A 19679-nucleotide genomic window follows, 5' to 3' on the forward strand; every position below is an offset into this window, starting at 1 on the left:
GTCTATAATCCCAGCACTTTGGGAGGCCGAAGCGGGCCGATCACGAGGTCAGGAGATCGAGACCATCCTGGCTAACATGGTGAAACCCCGTCTCTACTAAAAAATACAAAAAATTATCCAGGCGTGGTGGCGGGCGCCTATAGTCCCAGCTACTGGGGAGGCTGAGGCAGGAGAATGGCATGAACCCGGGAGGTGGAGCTTGCAGTGAGCCGAGATCGTGCCACAGCACTCCAGCCTGGGTGACAGAGTGAGACTCCATCTCAGAAAAAAAAAAAAAAAAAAAAAAAGATGAGAGATGGACAAAAAGCTAGATGAGTGGTGTTGATTGCAATCTGATGAATGGCATTAAGATAGCATAAGCTCCTATGATGACAAGTTGGCCCCCCTTCTGGTTTTCTCCTGAGGGAAAGTCAGGGTGGTCTATCACTGGTCTGTTTGATCAGGACTGGATTAGGACTTTTAAAGACCTAGAACACAAAAATAAATATGGTGCCTGCTCCAACAATGTAATTCACAACTAAAACCAATATGAAAGGAGTGTGAGAAAGGTTGACAGAGCTGTGATTTACCAGTGAAGACTTCTGTGATGCAGTTGTGGGTAAATTCAACTACCTAATCTGATGATACTGATGTGAAATTGAACTATAATCTCAAAGTTTAGAGCTCTGCTGTCCAATATGGTAGCCACTATCTACTAGTGGCTATTGAAAATCAAATTGTATTCAATTAAACTGAAATACCATTTAAAATTGATCTTCAGTGGCACTAGCCATATATCCAGTGCTAAAAAGCCATATGTGTCTTTGATTTCTATATGAAACAATAAAACAATAGACTATTTCCTTTATCACAGCAAGTTGTATTGGGATAGACAGATGAATAGATAGATGATAGATAGATAATAGATAAGTAGATAGATGATAGATGGATAAATGATAGATGATAGGTAGATAGATGCATAGATACATAGATAGACATACAGACAAAAGTAGATGTAGACACAGACATATTTAAAGCAGTATGCTGCAGTCAGTCCAATCCTGCTCTCTAGAACCAATAGTTAAATATTCAGGAATTTTATGAGATAGTTGCCAAGTCTTGGTGGCTTGAAATTGACCACGGTCATCATTTCACTACTGTCATAGTCATAGTGACTTCAGTAAAAACCATACATGGCTTGTAAAATTAGTAGGTGAAACATTGAAGACATAGAGGATATTTACACAGTCTCAGAGGTTTTCCCCACAAGTTACTAAGCCATTCCAAAGGAGAAAATAACTTTGCAGTGGATTAACCTGATTGAACATACTTTCAGCTAAAATCACCCTTATTGGAACAGTGTGGCTCCTGATTGGATGTTAGATGTATTAGGTTGCTGCAAAAGTTATTGCAGGATTTTGCCATTACTTTTCATTGCTTTTTTTCTGCAATGAAAAGTAATGGCAAAATGCACAATTACTTTTGCAGCAACCTAGTAAATTTACAGGTAGAAGTTTTGATTCATTGGATCTGGAGGAGGCCGAGAACTGGCATTTGATCTGATGTAGGTGATCCACAGACCGCTGACTGACTTTCTAGCATGCCAGGTTTGCTTAGGTTGCCCTTTAATCTTAGAACGTGGCTATCTATGCCTGTATGCCTCTAGAAAGTGCCTCCAGCTACCATTTGTAACATCCAAAACTGTGTCATTCTGCTATGTGGCAGAAATTCTCATCTTCCTGGAATACTTCCTGCACATTTTCAGAACAAGGGCCTCCCTCTGAGTGCCCCACCAGTAGCCCCCAGAAGCACTCTTTGGATACCTTTGTGGGACTCAGTGTCTTTCGAATTCTGAGAGTCAATCATCAGCTGAAGGAAATCCACTCGGCGCTAGAAGCAAAAAGAGAAATTTCATTGACAGAAAGTGACTCCTGAAGTCAGAAGTAAATCAGAAGAGCAGTTCTTGATCTCCCTTCAGAATATGGGTCCTTGAAGACCAGAAATCTGATGGGTGTTGCCTGAGTCACCAGTGAAAAAAATATCCTTCTAAATCCTTGGAAAGCGGATGCTTTCCTGAAACAAATCTGGCTATCATGTGAGATGGCTCAAATTTAACCCACACTACACTTCAGCCGGTGGCCTGATAGGGCCTTTCATTGGAGAATGGGTAAAATAACAGGTTTGTACTTGAAATGAGTCCACCAATCTATGATCTGGGGAAAGCATAATACCAGTAAAATATATTTCCAAACAGTAATGTTTATCCTCTATCAATTTATTGAAGGGAAATAAAGTGGTAAAGTTTTATCTCAATAAAATGTATGCCATGGCATGCTAACTGTTGTGTCTGATATCAAATTTTATGTGTTGTCTCTGACTCATTCTCATATCTCCTTCCCCAAACTCCACTTTCTGCATTCCTACCAAATGAATTCTCTTGTTCTAAACATGAGTAGTCTTTACGTTAAAATCATTCTTTAAAAACATACAGGTAAGTGCACCAATCATATGTATATTATCTAGAAAATTATGAAAAACTAAACACCCTCCTATAACTGCCACCAGATTTTACCTTTTGTGTCTCTTTGAGGCGACTTTCTTTTATCCTTTTTACAGCTTTTCTTAAAAAACTTGTAACTTCTCTTGGAAAAACAGAGATATTTAATACTTCAAGAATTGGGGTGAGAAATGGGAAGATTGCTGTAGAAAAACAAAAACAAAAACAGAAAAAGAAATCCACTGTGAAAATGCAAAATTTACCTGGAGCAATTCTAATTTTCTCTCCCCATCAGAAGAGTAAAAGACATCAAAGTTCTCAACTGGAAGCCATTCCTTCTGTGACTTTTGCCCTTTCACAGGCTAGTGGCTGAGCAAGGGCAGGTCTATGCATAGGGACCACCACAGCAGTGAGATCAGCAGCCCCTTGCGCATCTTTTGAATGATAAAAGGAACAAAATTTAATGCCTTAATCTCTTTGCCTTTATCTATTGGACTAGAGTCTCCTAGAATAACCCAAATCATAATCTGAAGCTCAAAATTAATCTTGCTGTTCAAGAAATAGTAGGTAGTCAAGATAGAAATAACACAGCGTATCTCTGTCACCTATCATGGAATAAAGCTAAAATCAATAAAGGAAAGAAAATTGGGAAACTCACACATATGTGGAAGTTAAAGAATAAACGTTTAAGTAACCAATGAGTCAAAGTAGAAACCCAAAGGGCACATAGAAACTGTTTTGAGGTGAACAAAAATTAAGATGTGATAGGCCACAATCTCATGGGATTTAGCAAAGAAATTGCTCAGAGGGAAATTTATAGCTGTAACGTCTAAATTTAGAGAACAAAAAAATCACAAATCAATCATCTACATTCATGCCACAACACAGTAAATGAAGAAGGGCAAACTAAGCCTGAAGCCAGCAGAAGAAAGAAAATAATACAGACTAAAGTACAAATTCGTGAACTAGAGAATAAAAAAAAACCCTGACAAATTAATATCATTTCTATGAAGTGTCCAGAATAGGCAAATCTATAAAGGCAGAGAGCTGATCAGTGGTTGCATATGATGACAGGGTTTGTGGCAGGGGGTTGATAGCTAAAAATGTATGAGGTCTCTAGATTGACAAAAATGTTTTAAAGTTTAAAATGGTGATGGTCACACATATCTTCAAATGTACTACAAATCATTGAACTGTACGTTTTAAGTGGATGAATTACATGGTGATTTACATCTCAATAAAGCAGTTATTTTTCAGAGAGGAGGAGAGAAAAGGAAATAGTAGTCCACATACTTATTGAGAGAAAGAATGGATCTAAGAAATCAAATCTTAAAAGCTTCTTGGTGTTTTCCACAAAGGGGTCTTGTGGATTGTTGAGAGAGTCGACATTCACTCCAAATGATGTGCTAGTGATCACGTCCATGCTGTAGGCCCCAAAGACACTGAGTGGAGAAAGACGTGGAAAATTAAAATTAGCACCTCTTTACAATCCTTTCACTATATGTGCAACAGGAAATCCACATGTCCAGTCAAGACAGATAAAGAGCCACAGACTTTCAGAACTATCTACTGGATCATGTCCCATCACACTCCATCAGAAGGTGGTTATCGGGTGCCAGTGATGCAGCTGGCCCTACACTGGGGGTGATGGAGATACTTGACTGAATTAGACTTACCTCTGAGGTCAAGGAGCCCAGTCATAGGAAGACAGAAACCCATTATCAGAAAACTGAAGTAGCAGGTGTTGAGTGTGGATGATATAAGATGTGTAAGCACTGTGCTTCAGCAGGACAAGAGTAGAATAATTAACTCTTCCTAAGGGGCTCAAGAAAGGTGGCATTGCCTGACTACAGACTCTCTGCCCAGAGCTGATTCCTCTTCAGCACTTTACAAAGCAACAATACCCTGTTCTGAGTTCCTAGGAATATCATCCTTATTCTCTATACTCCCTGCTCAAGCTTTGGAAATTTCCACTATCCCCAGCTGTGGTGAGCTGAAGTTGCCCTGAAGGCAGAATTATTTTTGTAAAATATAATGACCAAGAATGTTCTGTTTAAAAAAAAGAATCTCTCAAAATTTGATTTGGAAATTTCTATAGTGAGTGACCACATATCCCAGTCTGCCTAGGACAGGCTCAGATTACACCTGTTGCTCCTGCATAAGTGTAGACAGCAAATAATAGGCTTACTCTACCTATAGCGTTTTTACCACCTTCTCTCCTTGAGACCAGAGGAAGCAGAAGTGGTGGGAATGTTTAATATTTAGTATTTTACTGATGTCCTCAGAAAAAAACATGAAAGGATCAAAGTTATTCTAAGTTCTCCATTATAACTTTCCCACCCTACTCACTGCCAACCAACAGATACCAAGTGCCTTCCCCTTCCACCATCCCATACACTCCATACTTAAAAATTTAGCACAATCACACTTTTTCCCCCTAAAGGATGTATTTAGTTTTCCAGAATATTCAAGGTGACGATTTAATGGATATGTAAACCCTGGTCCCTGTGCACAGGGGAGAAGATCCTTTTCCTCCAGCTGCCCCATCTCATTGGAGCTTCCCCATCTTGGGAGACCCATTGAAGTTGCATTACCACAGCCCTCCTTTTGTCTGGTCACTGGAATAACCCAACAGTGGGAATATTAGCTCCATGGCAGGCAGCTGGAGGGGATCATGACAGCTCAGAACCGCAAGACTGTGCTCCTACTTACTCTTTCAAGGTGACAGGCTTGCCTGTCTCTGTTTCACGCCTCAGATTTCTCACCAACACATCTCCATACTTGGCAATGATAGGGACCATCTAAGCACAAAACACAACACAACCCATAGTTAAATGTGCAGACTCTAATCCCAGAAGGACATGGCTTTCCCCAGCATGGAGCAGTAAGTGACATTTTATAATGAATTTTGTAATGTCTTTTCTGCACATAATGATAAAATACCATTTTTAGGAAGCTCAAATTCAGTGGACTACCTCTTGGAAAGGGACTGTGATCTTACTTTATACCTGTCCCCACCAGGCTCATTCTTTAAGTTTCTTATTAAAACTCATGTTGTTTTCATACCTCCTTGAGTTTTCCACTGGTGAAGGTTGGAGACAGCAATGATCGTATTCTCTTCCATTCTTCATCCTCAGCTATAGAGATGGCATATTTCATAAATCCCACTGGACCAAAAGGCTAGAGTTCAAAGCAGAAATATTCTGTCCTACATCAGTTGTGGAGTTCTCCATGGTTGTAGAAAATGTGTTAAACAGGCATCACATATTTAACAAATATTTAGTGACTGTCTACTAGGTGACAGACAGGCCCTATGCTAGATGCTCAATAGAGATTTATCCCAGATGCCCAGTGTCCTGGGATGTATTTGTGTTGGGGGGGCAGCATTCGGGAGACCAGCCACCTGATGTGGTCTCCAGCCTGTATAACCCAGTCACCTTTTACATGCAAAGTATCCACATGGTAGGGAACGTGTTCTTCCAGTAGAACAGACAGAATCAAGACCTATCACTTCTCCAGTGTAGAGAAGGAGAGGAGACAGACAAGCAGGTGACTTTGGTGGACTGTATGTTGCCTCAGACAAGCTGTCAGTATGTTCTCCTACAGCATGGGCAATGTGAAAAGAGGTGCCTCGATGTGGTGGTTTTAAAAAAAAATAGTAGGTAATACCTTTAAAACTAGGAACATACTTTGAAGAAATAACATGATTTCATAAACATTCTTTTCTCTTAATTTTTTATTCCATTGATAGAAAGAAAAAAAGAGATAATTATTTTTGCCAACTTGGAACTGGCCTATCAAGCCAACACGCTTGAAACTTTCTTTCGTCTTCTATAACCATTTTTTTTATAATGAGTACTTCCAGCATTCATTTATGATAAAAACTCAGGAAACTATGGAGAGAAAATTCCTCAATTTGATAAAGAGAATCTACAAAAAAAGAAAAAGAAAACAGCCCACTTCATCAAAATCATGCTTAATGATCAAAGACCAAAGGCTTCCCTCCCAAGATTAGGAACAATTCAAAAATTCACCACATTTACTCAACATTATACTGGGAAATCCTAGTGCAATAGACAAAAAAAAAAAAAAAAAAAAGAAATAAAAGGCATACAGATTGGAAAGGAAATCAGAGAATTGTCTCTATTTTCAAGTGACATAATTGACAATATGTAAAATCTCAAGGAATATACAAAATGACTTCTAGAACTACTATGCCAGTTCTGCAAGGTTCTAGGATACCAGATCAACACACAAAAACAAAGCACATTTCTGTGTAACAACAATCAATATCTGAAAATACAAGAAAAACATAATATCATTTATAGTCATTCCAACAAAAATGAAATAATTTAGCTGTAAATCTAACAAAACATGTACAGGATCTCTATGCTGAAAACTACAAAATGTTATAAGCAATCAAAGAAAACCTAAGGCAATGGAAAGGCATACTATGTTCATGAATTGAAAGACCAAATGGTAAAGATACAAATTTTCCATAAATTGGTCTACATATTTAATTCAATTTTCATCAAAATAACAGCACGTTTATTTGTAGACACTGATAAACTCATTCTAAATTTTTATGGAAAAGCAGAGGACCAGGAAGAGTTAAAACAAATCTGAGAAAAATAAGTCAATTAAAGTGGGAAGAATCACTCTACATGATGTTAAGAGTTACTGTACAGCTATTAGAGTCACCACACTGTGGTATTGGTGGAATAATAAACACAGTGATCAATGGGACAGAGTAGTACATGAGAGATGCAAAGAAGTATGCCCAGGTGATTTTTAACAATATGCCCACCTTTCCAAAAATGGCATTGGAAGAATTGGACAGCCATAAGCAACAACAACAACAAAAAATGACGCTTGATCTAAATCTCATACCTTATGCAAAAAAAACACAAAATGGATAATAGAGTTACAGATAGTAAAGCATTAAATTTTATGACTTTTAGAAAAAAACAGCAATATAGGAAGGAGGGCTGGCAAAGAACTTTCAAACTTGGCACCAAAAGCACAATCCAGAAAAGGAAATATTAATACATTGGCCACCTCAAAATTTTAAAAAGTTTGCTCTGATATGGACCCTGCCAAAGAAAAAGACTTGTCACTGTAGGAAAGCAGGAGGGAGCCACATGGAGACAGAGTGGATCTGCAGCTTGATCATGCTGGTCGTTGCACGAATCTACTACTGTGATAAATTTGCATAGAATGCAAATGGGTTCTGCATCTTGATCATGCTGGTCATTGCACAAATCTATGATTGTGATAAATTTGCATAGAACACAAATGAGGGCACATAAAGTTGGTGAAATCTGAATAAGCTCTGTGAACTGTATCAATGTCGATTTCCTGTACTATAGAACGTGAATATACTGTATTTATAGTTATGCAAGACTGCAAGGTGTTACCATTGGTGGCGACAGGATGAAGTGGACATGGAACCTTCTTGTACATTTTTTAGGCAACTGTCTATGAATAGATAAGAATTTCAAAATATAAACTTAATCAATCAATCAGCATTTTAGTTTCAACACATGAATGCTTACCCTCCGGTTTGTGAAGACAGAATAACATTCTTTCACTAGCACTGTTTTGATCATGTTGGGATCTGTGATAGCCAGCACAGGCTGTCGACCATCATAAAAGCTGTGTGGAAAACACAGAGTTGATCAACCTTATTCTATAGCTGGAGCCCAACCCAGGAAGCCAGACTTTGATCCTGACATTACATAATACCCTAGTTGTACAATACACAGCAATCTTAGGTTCTAGTTCATTAGGTATGACACACAGCAAGAGACTGACACAGGAGCCAACCAAGTCTTCATATGATGAAGGATAATGTGGGCCAAACAAGGAAGAGACATTGAAAGACAAAAGAGCTCTTCAAAGAGACCATGGTTAGAAACGACAGTAGAGCATTTGTTAAGCTGGGTGGTGCATACATGAGTATTTCCCATGCCATTCTCCATAATGTTTTATATGTTTAAAATATTTTATTTAAAAAAATAATATTAGGTCTGTGACAAATTGAAGGCAAGTAAATCATCAAATGCTCACAAGGATTAAATGTTTCAATGGCAGTTGGTGTAAGGCCTATGGACATCCAGAGCTGTGTGTTCTTTCTATTAGTCACATTGCCTGTGTGGGCCATGCCAGCTCCACAGCACCCTGCAGCCAGCAGTGCAGTTTCTGAGGAATCGATGAGAGAAGATGAAGTACAAAGAGGCAAGAACTTCTCCCACTTGCTTCTAGTGAATAAACACAGCACTGCACCTCTTCCACTCCTCTCACCGAACCTCTAGCCCCTCTGACAGGGAACAGCTGCTGTAATTGGCTGAGGCCACCTTATAAAATTACAGTCCAGGTCACTTCCAAGATGGTCAGATAGGAACATCTCCAGTCTACAATTCCTAGTGAGATCTAGGCAGAAGATGGGTGGCCTCTGCATTTCCAACTGAGGTACCTTGTTGATCTCATTGGGACTGGTTGGATAGTGGGGGCAACGCATGGAGGATGAGCCAAAGCAGGGCAGGGCATCACTTTACTCGGGAAGTGCAAGGGGTCAGGGGATATCCCTTTCCTAGCCAAGGGAAGCAGTGAAGGACTGTGCCTGGAGGAGTGGTACACTCCAGCTCAAATATTGCACCTTTCCCATGGTCTTCGCAACTGGCAGACCAGGAGATTCCCTCACGTACCTGGCTTGGTGGGTCTGATGCCCATGGAGCCTTACTCGCTGCTAGTGTAGCAGTCTGAGCTTGACTTGGGATGCTAGAGTTTGGCGCGGAGAGGGGCGTCCACCATTGCTGAGGCTTGAGTAGCCAGTTCCATGCTCACAGTGTAAACAAAGCGGCAGGGAAGCTCAAACTGAGAAGAGCCTACCACAGCTCAGCAAGGCCTACCACCTCTCTAGGTTCCGCCTCTGGGGCAGGGCGTATCTGAAAAAAAGGCAACAGACAACTTCCGCAGACATAAACATCCCTGCCTGATAGCACTGAAGAGAGCAGTGGTTCTCCCAGCATGGCATTCAAGCTCTGATAATGGACAGACTGCCTCATTTTCAAATGAGTCCCTGACTCCCAGGCAGCCTGACTGGGAGACACCTCACAGTAGAGGCCAACAGACACCTCATACAGGTGGGTGCCCCTCTTGGACAAAGCTTCCAGAGGAAGGATCTGGCAGCAATATTTGCTGTTTTGCAGCCTCTGCTTGTGATACCCAAGAAAACAGGGTCTGGAGTGGGCCTCTAGCAAACTCCAACAGACCTGCAGCTGAGAGGCCTGTCTGTTAGAAGGAAAACTAACAAACAGAAAGGAATAGCATCAACAACAACAAAAAGGACATCCACACCAAAACCCCATATGTAGGTCACCAACATCAAAGACCAAAGGTAGATAAAACCACAAAGATGGGGAGAAGCCAGAGAAGAAAGGCTGAGAATTCCAAAAACCAGAACACCTCTTCTCCTCCAAAGGAACACAACTCCTTGGCAGCAATGGAACAAAACTGGATCGAGAATGAGTTTGACAAGTTGACAGAAGTAGGCTTCAGAAGGATGGTAATAACGATCTTCTCCGAGCTAAAGGATCATGTTCTAACCAGTTGCAAGGAAGCTAAAGACCTTGGAGAAAGGTTAGACAAATGGCTAACTAGAATAACCAGTGTAGAGAAGAGCTTAAATGACCTGGTGGAGCTGAAAACCACAGTTAGAGAACTTCGTGAAGCATATATGAGCTTCAGTAGCCAATTTGATCAAGCGGAAGAAAGGATATCAGTGACTGAAGATCAAATTAATGAAATAAAGTGAGAAGACAAGATTAGAGAAAAAAGACTGAAGAGAAATGAACAAAGCCTCCAAGAAATATGGGACTATGTGAAAAGACCAAATCTATGTTTGATTGGTGTACCTGAAAGTGATGGGGAGAATGTAACCAAGTTAAAAAACACTCTTCAAGATATTATCCAGGAGAACTTCCCCGACCTAGCAAGGCAGGCCAACATTCAAATTCAGGAAATACAGAGAAGACCACAAAGATACTCCTTGAGAAGAGCAACCCCAAGACACATAATCATCAGATTCACCAAGGTTGAAATGAAGGGAAAAATGTTAAGAGCAGCCAGAGAGAAAGGTCCCACAAAGGGAAGCCCATCAGACTAACAACAAATCTCTTGGCAGAAACCCTATGAGCCAGAAGACAGTGGAGGCCAATATTCAACATTCTTAAAGAAAAAATTTCCAACCTAGAATTTCATACCCAGCCAAACTAAGCTTCATAAAAGAAGGAGAACTAAAATCCTTTACAGACAAGCAAATGCTGAGAGATTTTTGTCACCACGAGGCCTGCCTTACAAGAGTTCCTGAAGGAAGCACTAAACATGGAAAGGAACAACCCATACCAGCTACTGCAAACACATGCCAAGTTGTAAAGACCATCAATGCTATGAAGAAACTGCATCAATTAATAAGGAAAATAACCAGCTAATATCATAATGACAGGATCAAACTCAAACATAACACTATTAACCTTAAATGTAAATGGGATAAATGCCCCAATTAAAAGACACAGACTGGCAAATTGGATAAAGAGTCAAGACCCATTGGTTGCTGTATTCAGACAACCGACCTCATGTGCAAAGACATATATAAGCTCAAAATAAAGGGATGGAGGAAGATCTACCAAGCAAGTGGAAATCAAAAAAAAAAAAAAAAAAGCAGGGGTTGCAATCCTGGTCTCTGATAATCTGATAAAACAGACTTTAAACTGACAAAGATCAAAAGACACAAAGAAGGGCATTATAATGGTGACAGGATCAATTCAACAAGAAGAGCTAAATATCCTAAATAAGTATACACCCAAATACAGGAGCACCCAGATTCATAAAGCAAGTTCTTAGAGACCTACAAAGAGACTTAGACTCCCCACACAATAATAATGGGAGATTTTAACACCCCACTGTCGATATTAACAGATCAACAAAACAGAACATTAACAAGGATATTCAGGACTTGAACTCAGCTCTGGACCAAGAGGACCTAATAAACATCTACAGAACTCTCCACCCCAAATCAATAGAATATACTTCTCAGCACCACATCACACTTATTCCAAAATTGACCACATAATTGGAAGTAATACACTCCTCAGCAATGTAAAAGAACAGAAATCACAACAAACTGTCTCTCAGACCACAGTGAAATCAAATTACAACTCACGATTAAGAAAGTGACTCAATCACACAACTATATGGAAACTGAACAACCTGCTCCTGAATGACTACTGGGTAAATAAGGAAGTGAAGGCAGAAAGGCAGAAATAAAGATGTTCTCTGAAATCAATGAGAACAAAGATACAACATACCAGAATCTCTGGGACACATTTAAAGCAGTGTGTAGAGGGAAATTTATAGCACTAAATGCCCACTAGAGAAGGCAGGAGAGATCTAAAGTCGACACAGTAACATCACAATTAACAGAACTAGAGAAGCAAGAGTAAACAAATTCAAAAGCTAGCAGGAGACAAGAAATAACTAAGATCAGAGCAGAACGGAAGGCGCTAGAGACACAACAAACCCTTCAAAAAATCAATGAATCCAGGAGCTGCTTTTTTTGAAAAGATCAACAAAATACATAGACCGCTAGCAAGACTAATAAAGAAAAAAGAGAGAAGAATCAAATAGATGTGATAAATAACGATGAAAAGGATATCACCACTGGTCCTGCAGAAATGCAGATTACCGTCAGAGAATACTATAAACACCTCTACGCAAATAAACTAGAAAATCCAGAAGAAATGGATAAATTCCTGGACCCATACCCCCTCACAAGATTAAACAGGGAAGAAGTTGAATCTCTGAATAGACCAATAACAGGTTCTGAAATTGAGGCAATAATTAATAGGCTACCAACCAAAAGAAGTCCAGGACCAGATGAATTCACAGCCGAATTCTACCAGAGGTACAAACAGGAGCTGTTATCATTCCTTCTGAAACTATTCTGAATGATACAAAAAGAGGGAATCCTCCCTAACTCATTTTATGAGGCCAGTATCTCCTGATACCAAAGCCTGGCAGAGACATAACAAAAAAGGGAATTTTAGTCCAATATCCCTGATGAACATTGATGCAAAAATCCTCAATAAAATACTGGCAAATCAAATCCAGCAAAACGTCAAAAAGCTTATCCACCAGGATCAACTCAGCATCATCCCTGGGATGCAAGGCTGGTTCAACATACCAAATTAATAAAGATAATCCATCACATAAACAGAACCAATGACAAAAACCACATAATTTTCTCAATAGATGCAGAAAAGGCCTTTGACAAAATTCAACAGCCTTTCATTCTAAAAACTCTCAATAAACTAGGTATTGATGAAACATATCTCAAAATGGTAAGAGCTATTTATGACAAACCCACAGCCAATATCATACTGAATGGGCAAAAACTGGAAGCATTCCCTTTGAAAACTGGCACAAGGCAAGGATGCCCTCTCTCACCACTCCTATTCAACACAGTGTTGGAAGTTCTGAAGAGAGCAATCAGGCAAGAGAAAGAAATAAAGGATATTCAATTAGGAAATTGAATTCAATTCAATTAGGAAAATTAGATGACATGATTGTATATTTAGAAAACCCCATCGTCTCAGCCCCAAAACTCCTTAAGCTGATAAGCAACTTCAGGAAAGTCTCAAGATACAAAATCAATGTGCAAAAATCACAAACACTCCTATACACAAACAATAGACAAACAGAGAGCCAAATTATGAGTGAATTCCCATTCACAATTACTACAGAGAGAAGAAAATATCTAGGAATCCAACTTACAAGGGAAGTGAAGGACCTCTTCAAGGAGAACTACAAACCACTGCTCAACAAAATAAAGAGGACACAAACAAACGGAAGAACATTCCATGCTCATGGATAGGAAGACACCATATCATGAAAATAGCCATACTGCCCAAGGTAATTTATAGTTTCAATGCTATGCCAATTAAGCTACCACTGACTTTCCTGACAGAATTGGAAAAAAATTCATTAAAGTTCACATTAAACCAAAAAAGAGCCCACATAGCCAAGACAATCCTACAATCCTAAGCAAAAATAACAAAATTGGAGGCATCACGCTACCTGACTTCAAACTATACTTCAAGGATACAGTAACCAAAACAGCATGGTACAGGTACCAAAACAGATATATATACCAATAGAACATAGCAGAGGCCTCAGAAATAACACCACGCATCTACCACCATCTGATGTTCGACAAACCTGACACACACAAGCAATGGGGAAAAGATTTCCTATTTAATAAATGGTGTTGGTGAAACTGCCTCGTCATATGCAGAAAATTGAAACTGGACCCCTTCCTTACACCTTATACAAAATTAACTCAAGATGGATTAAAGACTTAAATGTAACACCTAGGACCATAAAAATCCTAGAAGAAAACCCAGGCAATACCATTCAGGACATAGGCATGGGCAAAGACTTCATGAATATAACACCAAAAGCAATCACAACAAAAACTAAAATTGACAAATGGGATCTAATTAAACTAAAGAGCTTCTACACAGCAAAAGAAACTATCATCAGAGGGAACAGGCAACCTACAGAATGGGAGAAAATTTTTGCAATCTATTCATCTGACAAAGGGAATTTATGAAGAACTTAAACAAATTGACAAGAAAAAAAGCAAACAACCCCATCAAAAAATGGGCAAAGGATATGAACAGACACTTCTCAAAAGAAGACTTTTATGCAGCCAACAGACATGTGAAAAAATGCTCATCATCACTGGTCATTAGAGAAATGCAAATCAAAACCACAATGAGAAAGCATCTCATACCAGTTAGTATGGTGATCATTAAAAAGTCAGGAAACAACAGATGCTGGATAGGTTATGGAAAAATAGGAACACTTTTACACTGTTGGTGGGAGTGTCAATTAGTTCAGCCATTGTGGAAAACAGTGTGGCGATTCCTCAAGTATCTAGAACTAGAAATACCATTTGACCCAGCAATCCCATTACCAGGCATATACCCAAAGCATTATAAATTATTCTACAGTAAAGACACATGCACACGTATGTTTATTGTGGAACTATTCACAATAGCAAAGACTTGGAACCAACCCAAATGTCCATCAATGACAGAGTGGATAAAGAAAATGTGGCACGTACACACCATGGAATACTATACAGCCATAAAAAAGGATGAGTTCATGTCCTTTACGGGGACGTGGATTAAGCTGGAAACCATCATTCTCAGCAAACTATCACAAGATCAGAAAACCAAACATCGCGTGTTCTCACTCATAAGTGGGAGTTGAACGATGAGAACACAGGGACACAGGGGAACATCACACACTGGGGCCTGTTGTTGGGTGGGGGGCTAGGGGAGGGATAACATTAGGAGAAATACCTAATGTTGGTGAAGGGTTGATAGGTGCAGCAAATCACCATGGCACGTATATACCTATGTAACAAAACTACACATTCTATGCATGTAACCCAGAACTGAAAGTATAATTTAAAAAATAAAAATAAAAAATAAAATAAAATCACAGTCCATCAGCCTGCCAGGGAACACAGTGATTAAGAATATTCAGCATTTCTTCAAATTCAGCAGAAAGGTATAGACAAAGAAATGCTTATATACCCTTCTATTAAAAAGTCTTGACTTACATTTAATAACAAAGCAGAATGAAAAGTTCCACACTTGCAGAGAAAATTACAAAAACAACAACAGCAGAGCATAAGTGGTTTGCCAATCTGTTTCCCTATTATCTCTCACCCTTCGTTCAAAAGCACTTTAAATCCAAAGTGTAAATGAAAGAGTTGGTTTTTAATTGAAAGTGAATCAATGTGGGAAGGAGACGATGCCATGCATTTATGAGCACATATTAGAAGTATTTGAGACAATGCATGTAATAAAAGGGCACCTAAGGAAGAAAAAAGAAGAGGGAAATAGGCAGACACTGGACAGGGTGTGATGTTGTTAGTCCCTGGGCCACCAAAGTCTGGAGAAAAGTGGTAACCACAATGCTCCCAGCCTAGTTCAGACTGTAGAACTCGACACCTGGTGACACATGGGATCCTTGGTAGGACAAGCTTTGAAAGGTTTTACAATAGCGAGTGTGAATGTTGTCAGAAGCAAAATGATGTGTGTGTGTGTGTGTGTGTGCATGTGTGTGTGTGTGTGTGTTTAAAAACCCTGACAAATAAATCAAAGAAGGCTATGAAGAGAGGATTCTCATGCTTGTATGCCTGATAACAAAACTATCACAAAAGACTGCAAAACTACAAGATTGCACAAAGGCTGTCCCAACATTAAACAAAAATATTTCTACAAGGGCACCTAATCAGCAACTGCCTGTCTAACCTTGGTAAGGTGTCACCCTTGCTATTGATCTTTGTAGTGAAGGATAATTATTTCAAAACTGATATGAAATCCTCCTCATATTTTTCTTGGAGCCTCTTTGTCTTGCTTTACTTCCGTGAGTTTGCATATAGTTTATAATGGCATGCAGATTCCCATTGCAATACTCTACTCCCAAGTAAATATACTCTTCTTTCAGAGAACTCTGTTTGTAGTTAGGTTGACAAGCGCTTCATCCCAAGAGGCTTTGGGCTGATACTGTCCTCTGTGCAGTGGGGTAACCTCATCATATGAGCAAGTCTATCCAATGGAAGTTTCCAGAATACTCACCCCCACATTTTTCCATACTTTTTATAACTTTCCATATCAAACTTCCAAAAGCCCTGGGAGGAGAAACAAAATGATATTTGATTATTATTTTAAATGTACTTACCCCTGCCTCTAATTGGGATGAAAACAGTTGAACCCAATGAAATCAGACTTGCTGGCAGTTACAGGAAGCTTATTTAGAGATGTCAAAAAGGAAATAAGAGAAAACAGAGGAGGTATTTGAAATGGGAAATTGAAAATCACTCTTGAATTTTCTCCAAGTGTTGTGGATACTGAATGACTTAACCTTGTGTATAAATAGTAAGTACCTCCTCGTCTTTCTGATGTCTTTTTGCTTTTTCATGTGTTGTCCTAAAATCCCATGAATCCATGAATGATCACCTCCAGGGGCATGTGGGGAAACTGAGACTGAGGGAAAGTGAATGAGCATCAGAAGAGAATGCACAGTCTTTTATCTCTTTGTTCGTCATCCTTTTCATTTATTTCATGAGCTTGCTCTAGAGTTCTAGCAGAATTAGAAAGTTACAGACACCAGGGACCTCTTTTAGTCTAGCAGATTTAGATAAGTATGAGGCATGCTGTTGAGTGAGAAAATGAGTGAGTGACAGAATGACAAAGTGGACTCACTTTCCAGTTTTCCAGCTTAACATGGAAGTTCTGAGAAACTGTCCCCTCTATACATTGTACACAGCAAATTACAACACTTGCTTGGAGTTTTCACTGAAACTTAAAAACAAACTTTCCTGTATCTACATTTCAGGGGTGACATTTTCACTAGGCAAACAAAGGTCCCAGGAATGTGTATCTTGGGGGTACATCTACTAAAGAGTTGACCTGGAAAAGGCGGTGGGGAAATTATTGCTTTTGCACAGGGAAAAATATGAAATTCCTGGGGAGTAATTAGACAACAAAACCCTGACCTGAGAGAATTAGAATCTGAGAAACAAGTCTCAGGTATGCAGGAAAGATGATGTAAGCCAGAGAGCTGACTGCTGCTGCTGGCCATGTGGACATGGGCTCCTAATTTTCCATCCAGGGCCCAGGCCCTGGGCAGAGCATCAGACCAGGTTAGGCACAAAGGCTCAGCCAAAGTTCACAGTCCACATGGCACATATGATATTCTATTCAGCAAAATTAAATATTTAATAATTTCATCAAATCATCCCCTTTCTAGTGATTTTGAATGTGATTCCATCTTCGTGTAAAACAAAACCCCACACATTCCTTTTGTGCTTAAATATCTGAGTTTCATAGACAAGCACTATCTCATCTCAGTTATATCCACTCCCTGATCAGACTTACCCATAGGGTGCAGCCTTTGAAGGAAAAGAAGTAAAGCAGAACCCCTTTGTTCTGTCTCTCAAAGCTGCAAAAGATGTCATGGGGAGTAAGAGCTGGGGTAGAGCCATGGAGATACCCTCAGGGAATTTAGAATTTTTTGGAGAGGATTGAAGCTGGTGCAAATGACCCAATGGTAAATACCTGGGCTCCCTAACAAACTGAGTTTTAAACGTGTCCAGAAGGAAGGGAAAAAAGGTTACTCAAGAGCTCTTGCTACAGAGAGGAAAGTTTGACTCTCATGTACAAAGATTACAAGCCACAACCAGGAGGTCCTTTTCCTACTTTTAACACTAACTAAGTATGACTGTACCTTCCTGGGAACCTGCATGGAGCAAAAAGAAAATCTTCTTTATGGTGCTCACAAAGTCTGCATATTAAGTTCTGAACATCAGGTTGCTGATCTACCTGAGATTTGGGCTGCTCAGCTGAGGCAAACCTGAGGTTCCTGAGAGTTAGCAAGAGAGTCCCGGTGTAAACCTTGCCATGCTCTGGGTGATGCCTACACACTGTTTCTGAAAGTGTAAAACCTCAGACTTTCCTCCTGAGGAGAAGCATTTTCACTGATGGAACTAAGCTGCTCTTTGCAATCATAAGAAGCAAAAGAGGGAGCTCAAAAACACTCACCTGACGGCAGGACAAAATATTTCCCAAAAAAGGCAGAGGTGTGGGCCCTGGAATTCCAAGCTTCTTAAAAAGTCCATGTGAATGGGTTCCATATCTACAAAGTGAAACAGAAATCAGGTCACAGGGATTGTGACTTTATAGATATAGGGGTTGATGAGTCACTGACAGAGGAACTGGAATGCTCAAGAGAAAGAGGTAACATTAAGGCAATAAATAATAACAGTAACTCTGATGGCAATGATTATATTTCTTCATCAGGTCCTTTCCCACCTCCACTGTGAGACCCCAAAAAGTCACAATGATTAGCTAAAAGCAGCTGCAGACTTCATGGTCCCAATCCTGAAGTGAATACTTGAAAAATGTCCTCAAACATGAGCGTTCCTGAAAGGTTCAGGCAGGAATTCTTCCAGGTCTCTTTATTCCCTTACAACTATTTAGTAAGCGGCCTCTTCCCAAATTTGGGGATTCTCATCCTAGGTAGAAAGGGTGACTTTTTTTTTTTTTGTCTTCTGCAGCAATGATGAGATTTTGCATCACTGCATCCACTCAGTCACAGAGGGTCACTGAGAGCCTATGGTGACCCTGTCTTTAGAATTTGCCCAGAGGCTTTTATGCTTTCCCTTCCCTCTAAGTTCTGACCCTGTTTTAGGATCTGGCCCTTCTTAAATCGTAATTCACAGAGAGGTCTTGGAGGAGTCACAGAGTCCTTATTTCTACAGACTGACAACTGTGCTCAAGGTTTCCATTGGCCTCATAGAAATGTGAGCAGCTTTCAGCTACAACTCAGTCTCTGTTGTCAGATGATCTGGTTGATTTGACCTATTGGTAAGGATGATTGACTCATAGTTCCATGAATGACAGTGTGCAGAAGAATCACAACTAAAGAACCAATATCCAGGTCATTCCTCCTCTTGTGGAATCTAGCCTTCCAACTGGTGATATTCATCTGATAAGCACAGTGTCAGTGACATGGTCTGAATCTGTACCCCTACCCAAATCTCATGTTGAAGTGTAGTCCCCAATGCTGGAGGTTGGGCCTAGTAGAAGGTAATTGGATCCTAGGGGCAGTTTCTCATGATTTCACACCATCCTGCCTTGGGAGTTGTCCTCATGACAATGAGTTTTTATGAGATCTGGTGGTTTAAATGTGTGTGGCATCTCCTCCCCACTCTCTGTTGCTTCTGCTCCAGCTGTGTAAAGATCTGCCTGCTTCCCTTTCACCTTATGTCATGATTGTAAATTTCCTGAGGCCTCCCTAGAGGCAGAAGTCACATATGCTTCCTGTACAGCCTGCAGAACCATGAGACAATTAAATCTCTTCTCTTTATAAATACCCAGCCTCAGGTATTTCTTTATAGCAATGCAAGAAAGGACTAATACAGCCAGACATGCTCATTTTTCTCAAGGTGATCAATCACAAAGCAGTCAGTTTATTGCCTCTGCACATCAACTGTCTCTGTAGGAAAACCCGTTAATGCTGCTGCTCCCTATGGCAGGCCTGCTTGCAACTCATCTTTGATGGG

At 39.9% G+C, this 19679-nt stretch overlaps 1 protein-coding gene across 2 annotated transcripts in view; it reads right to left on the minus strand.

Moving 5' to 3' along the window:
* The window catches only part of LOC111530171 (cytochrome P450 3A8), a 51049-nt gene that overhangs the window by 7200 nt on the left and 24170 nt on the right, over window positions 1–19679 (minus strand). The window contains exons 2-9 of one of the 2 annotated variants that reach the window (XM_031935988.1): window positions 18157–18250; window positions 16192–16244; window positions 8032–8131; window positions 5543–5656; window positions 5189–5277; window positions 3770–3918; window positions 2552–2679; window positions 1803–1869 (exon numbers count right to left, since the gene is read on the minus strand). In XM_031935988.1, coding sequence (XP_031791848.1) covers window positions 1803–1869; window positions 2552–2679; window positions 3770–3918; window positions 5189–5277; window positions 5543–5656; window positions 8032–8131; window positions 16192–16244; window positions 18157–18250 — 794 coding nt within the window. Of the gene's footprint in view, window positions 1–1802; window positions 1870–2551; window positions 2680–3769; window positions 3919–5188; window positions 5278–5542; window positions 5657–7589; window positions 7668–8031; window positions 8132–16191; window positions 16245–18156; window positions 18251–19679 lie in introns of those variants that run through there. The other variant, XM_031935989.1, reaches the window with a different exon arrangement.

This window comes from Piliocolobus tephrosceles, chromosome 8, assembly GCF_002776525.5.
Source record: "Piliocolobus tephrosceles isolate RC106 chromosome 8, ASM277652v3, whole genome shotgun sequence".
NCBI classification, from domain to species: Eukaryota; Metazoa; Chordata; class Mammalia; order Primates; family Cercopithecidae; genus Piliocolobus; species Piliocolobus tephrosceles.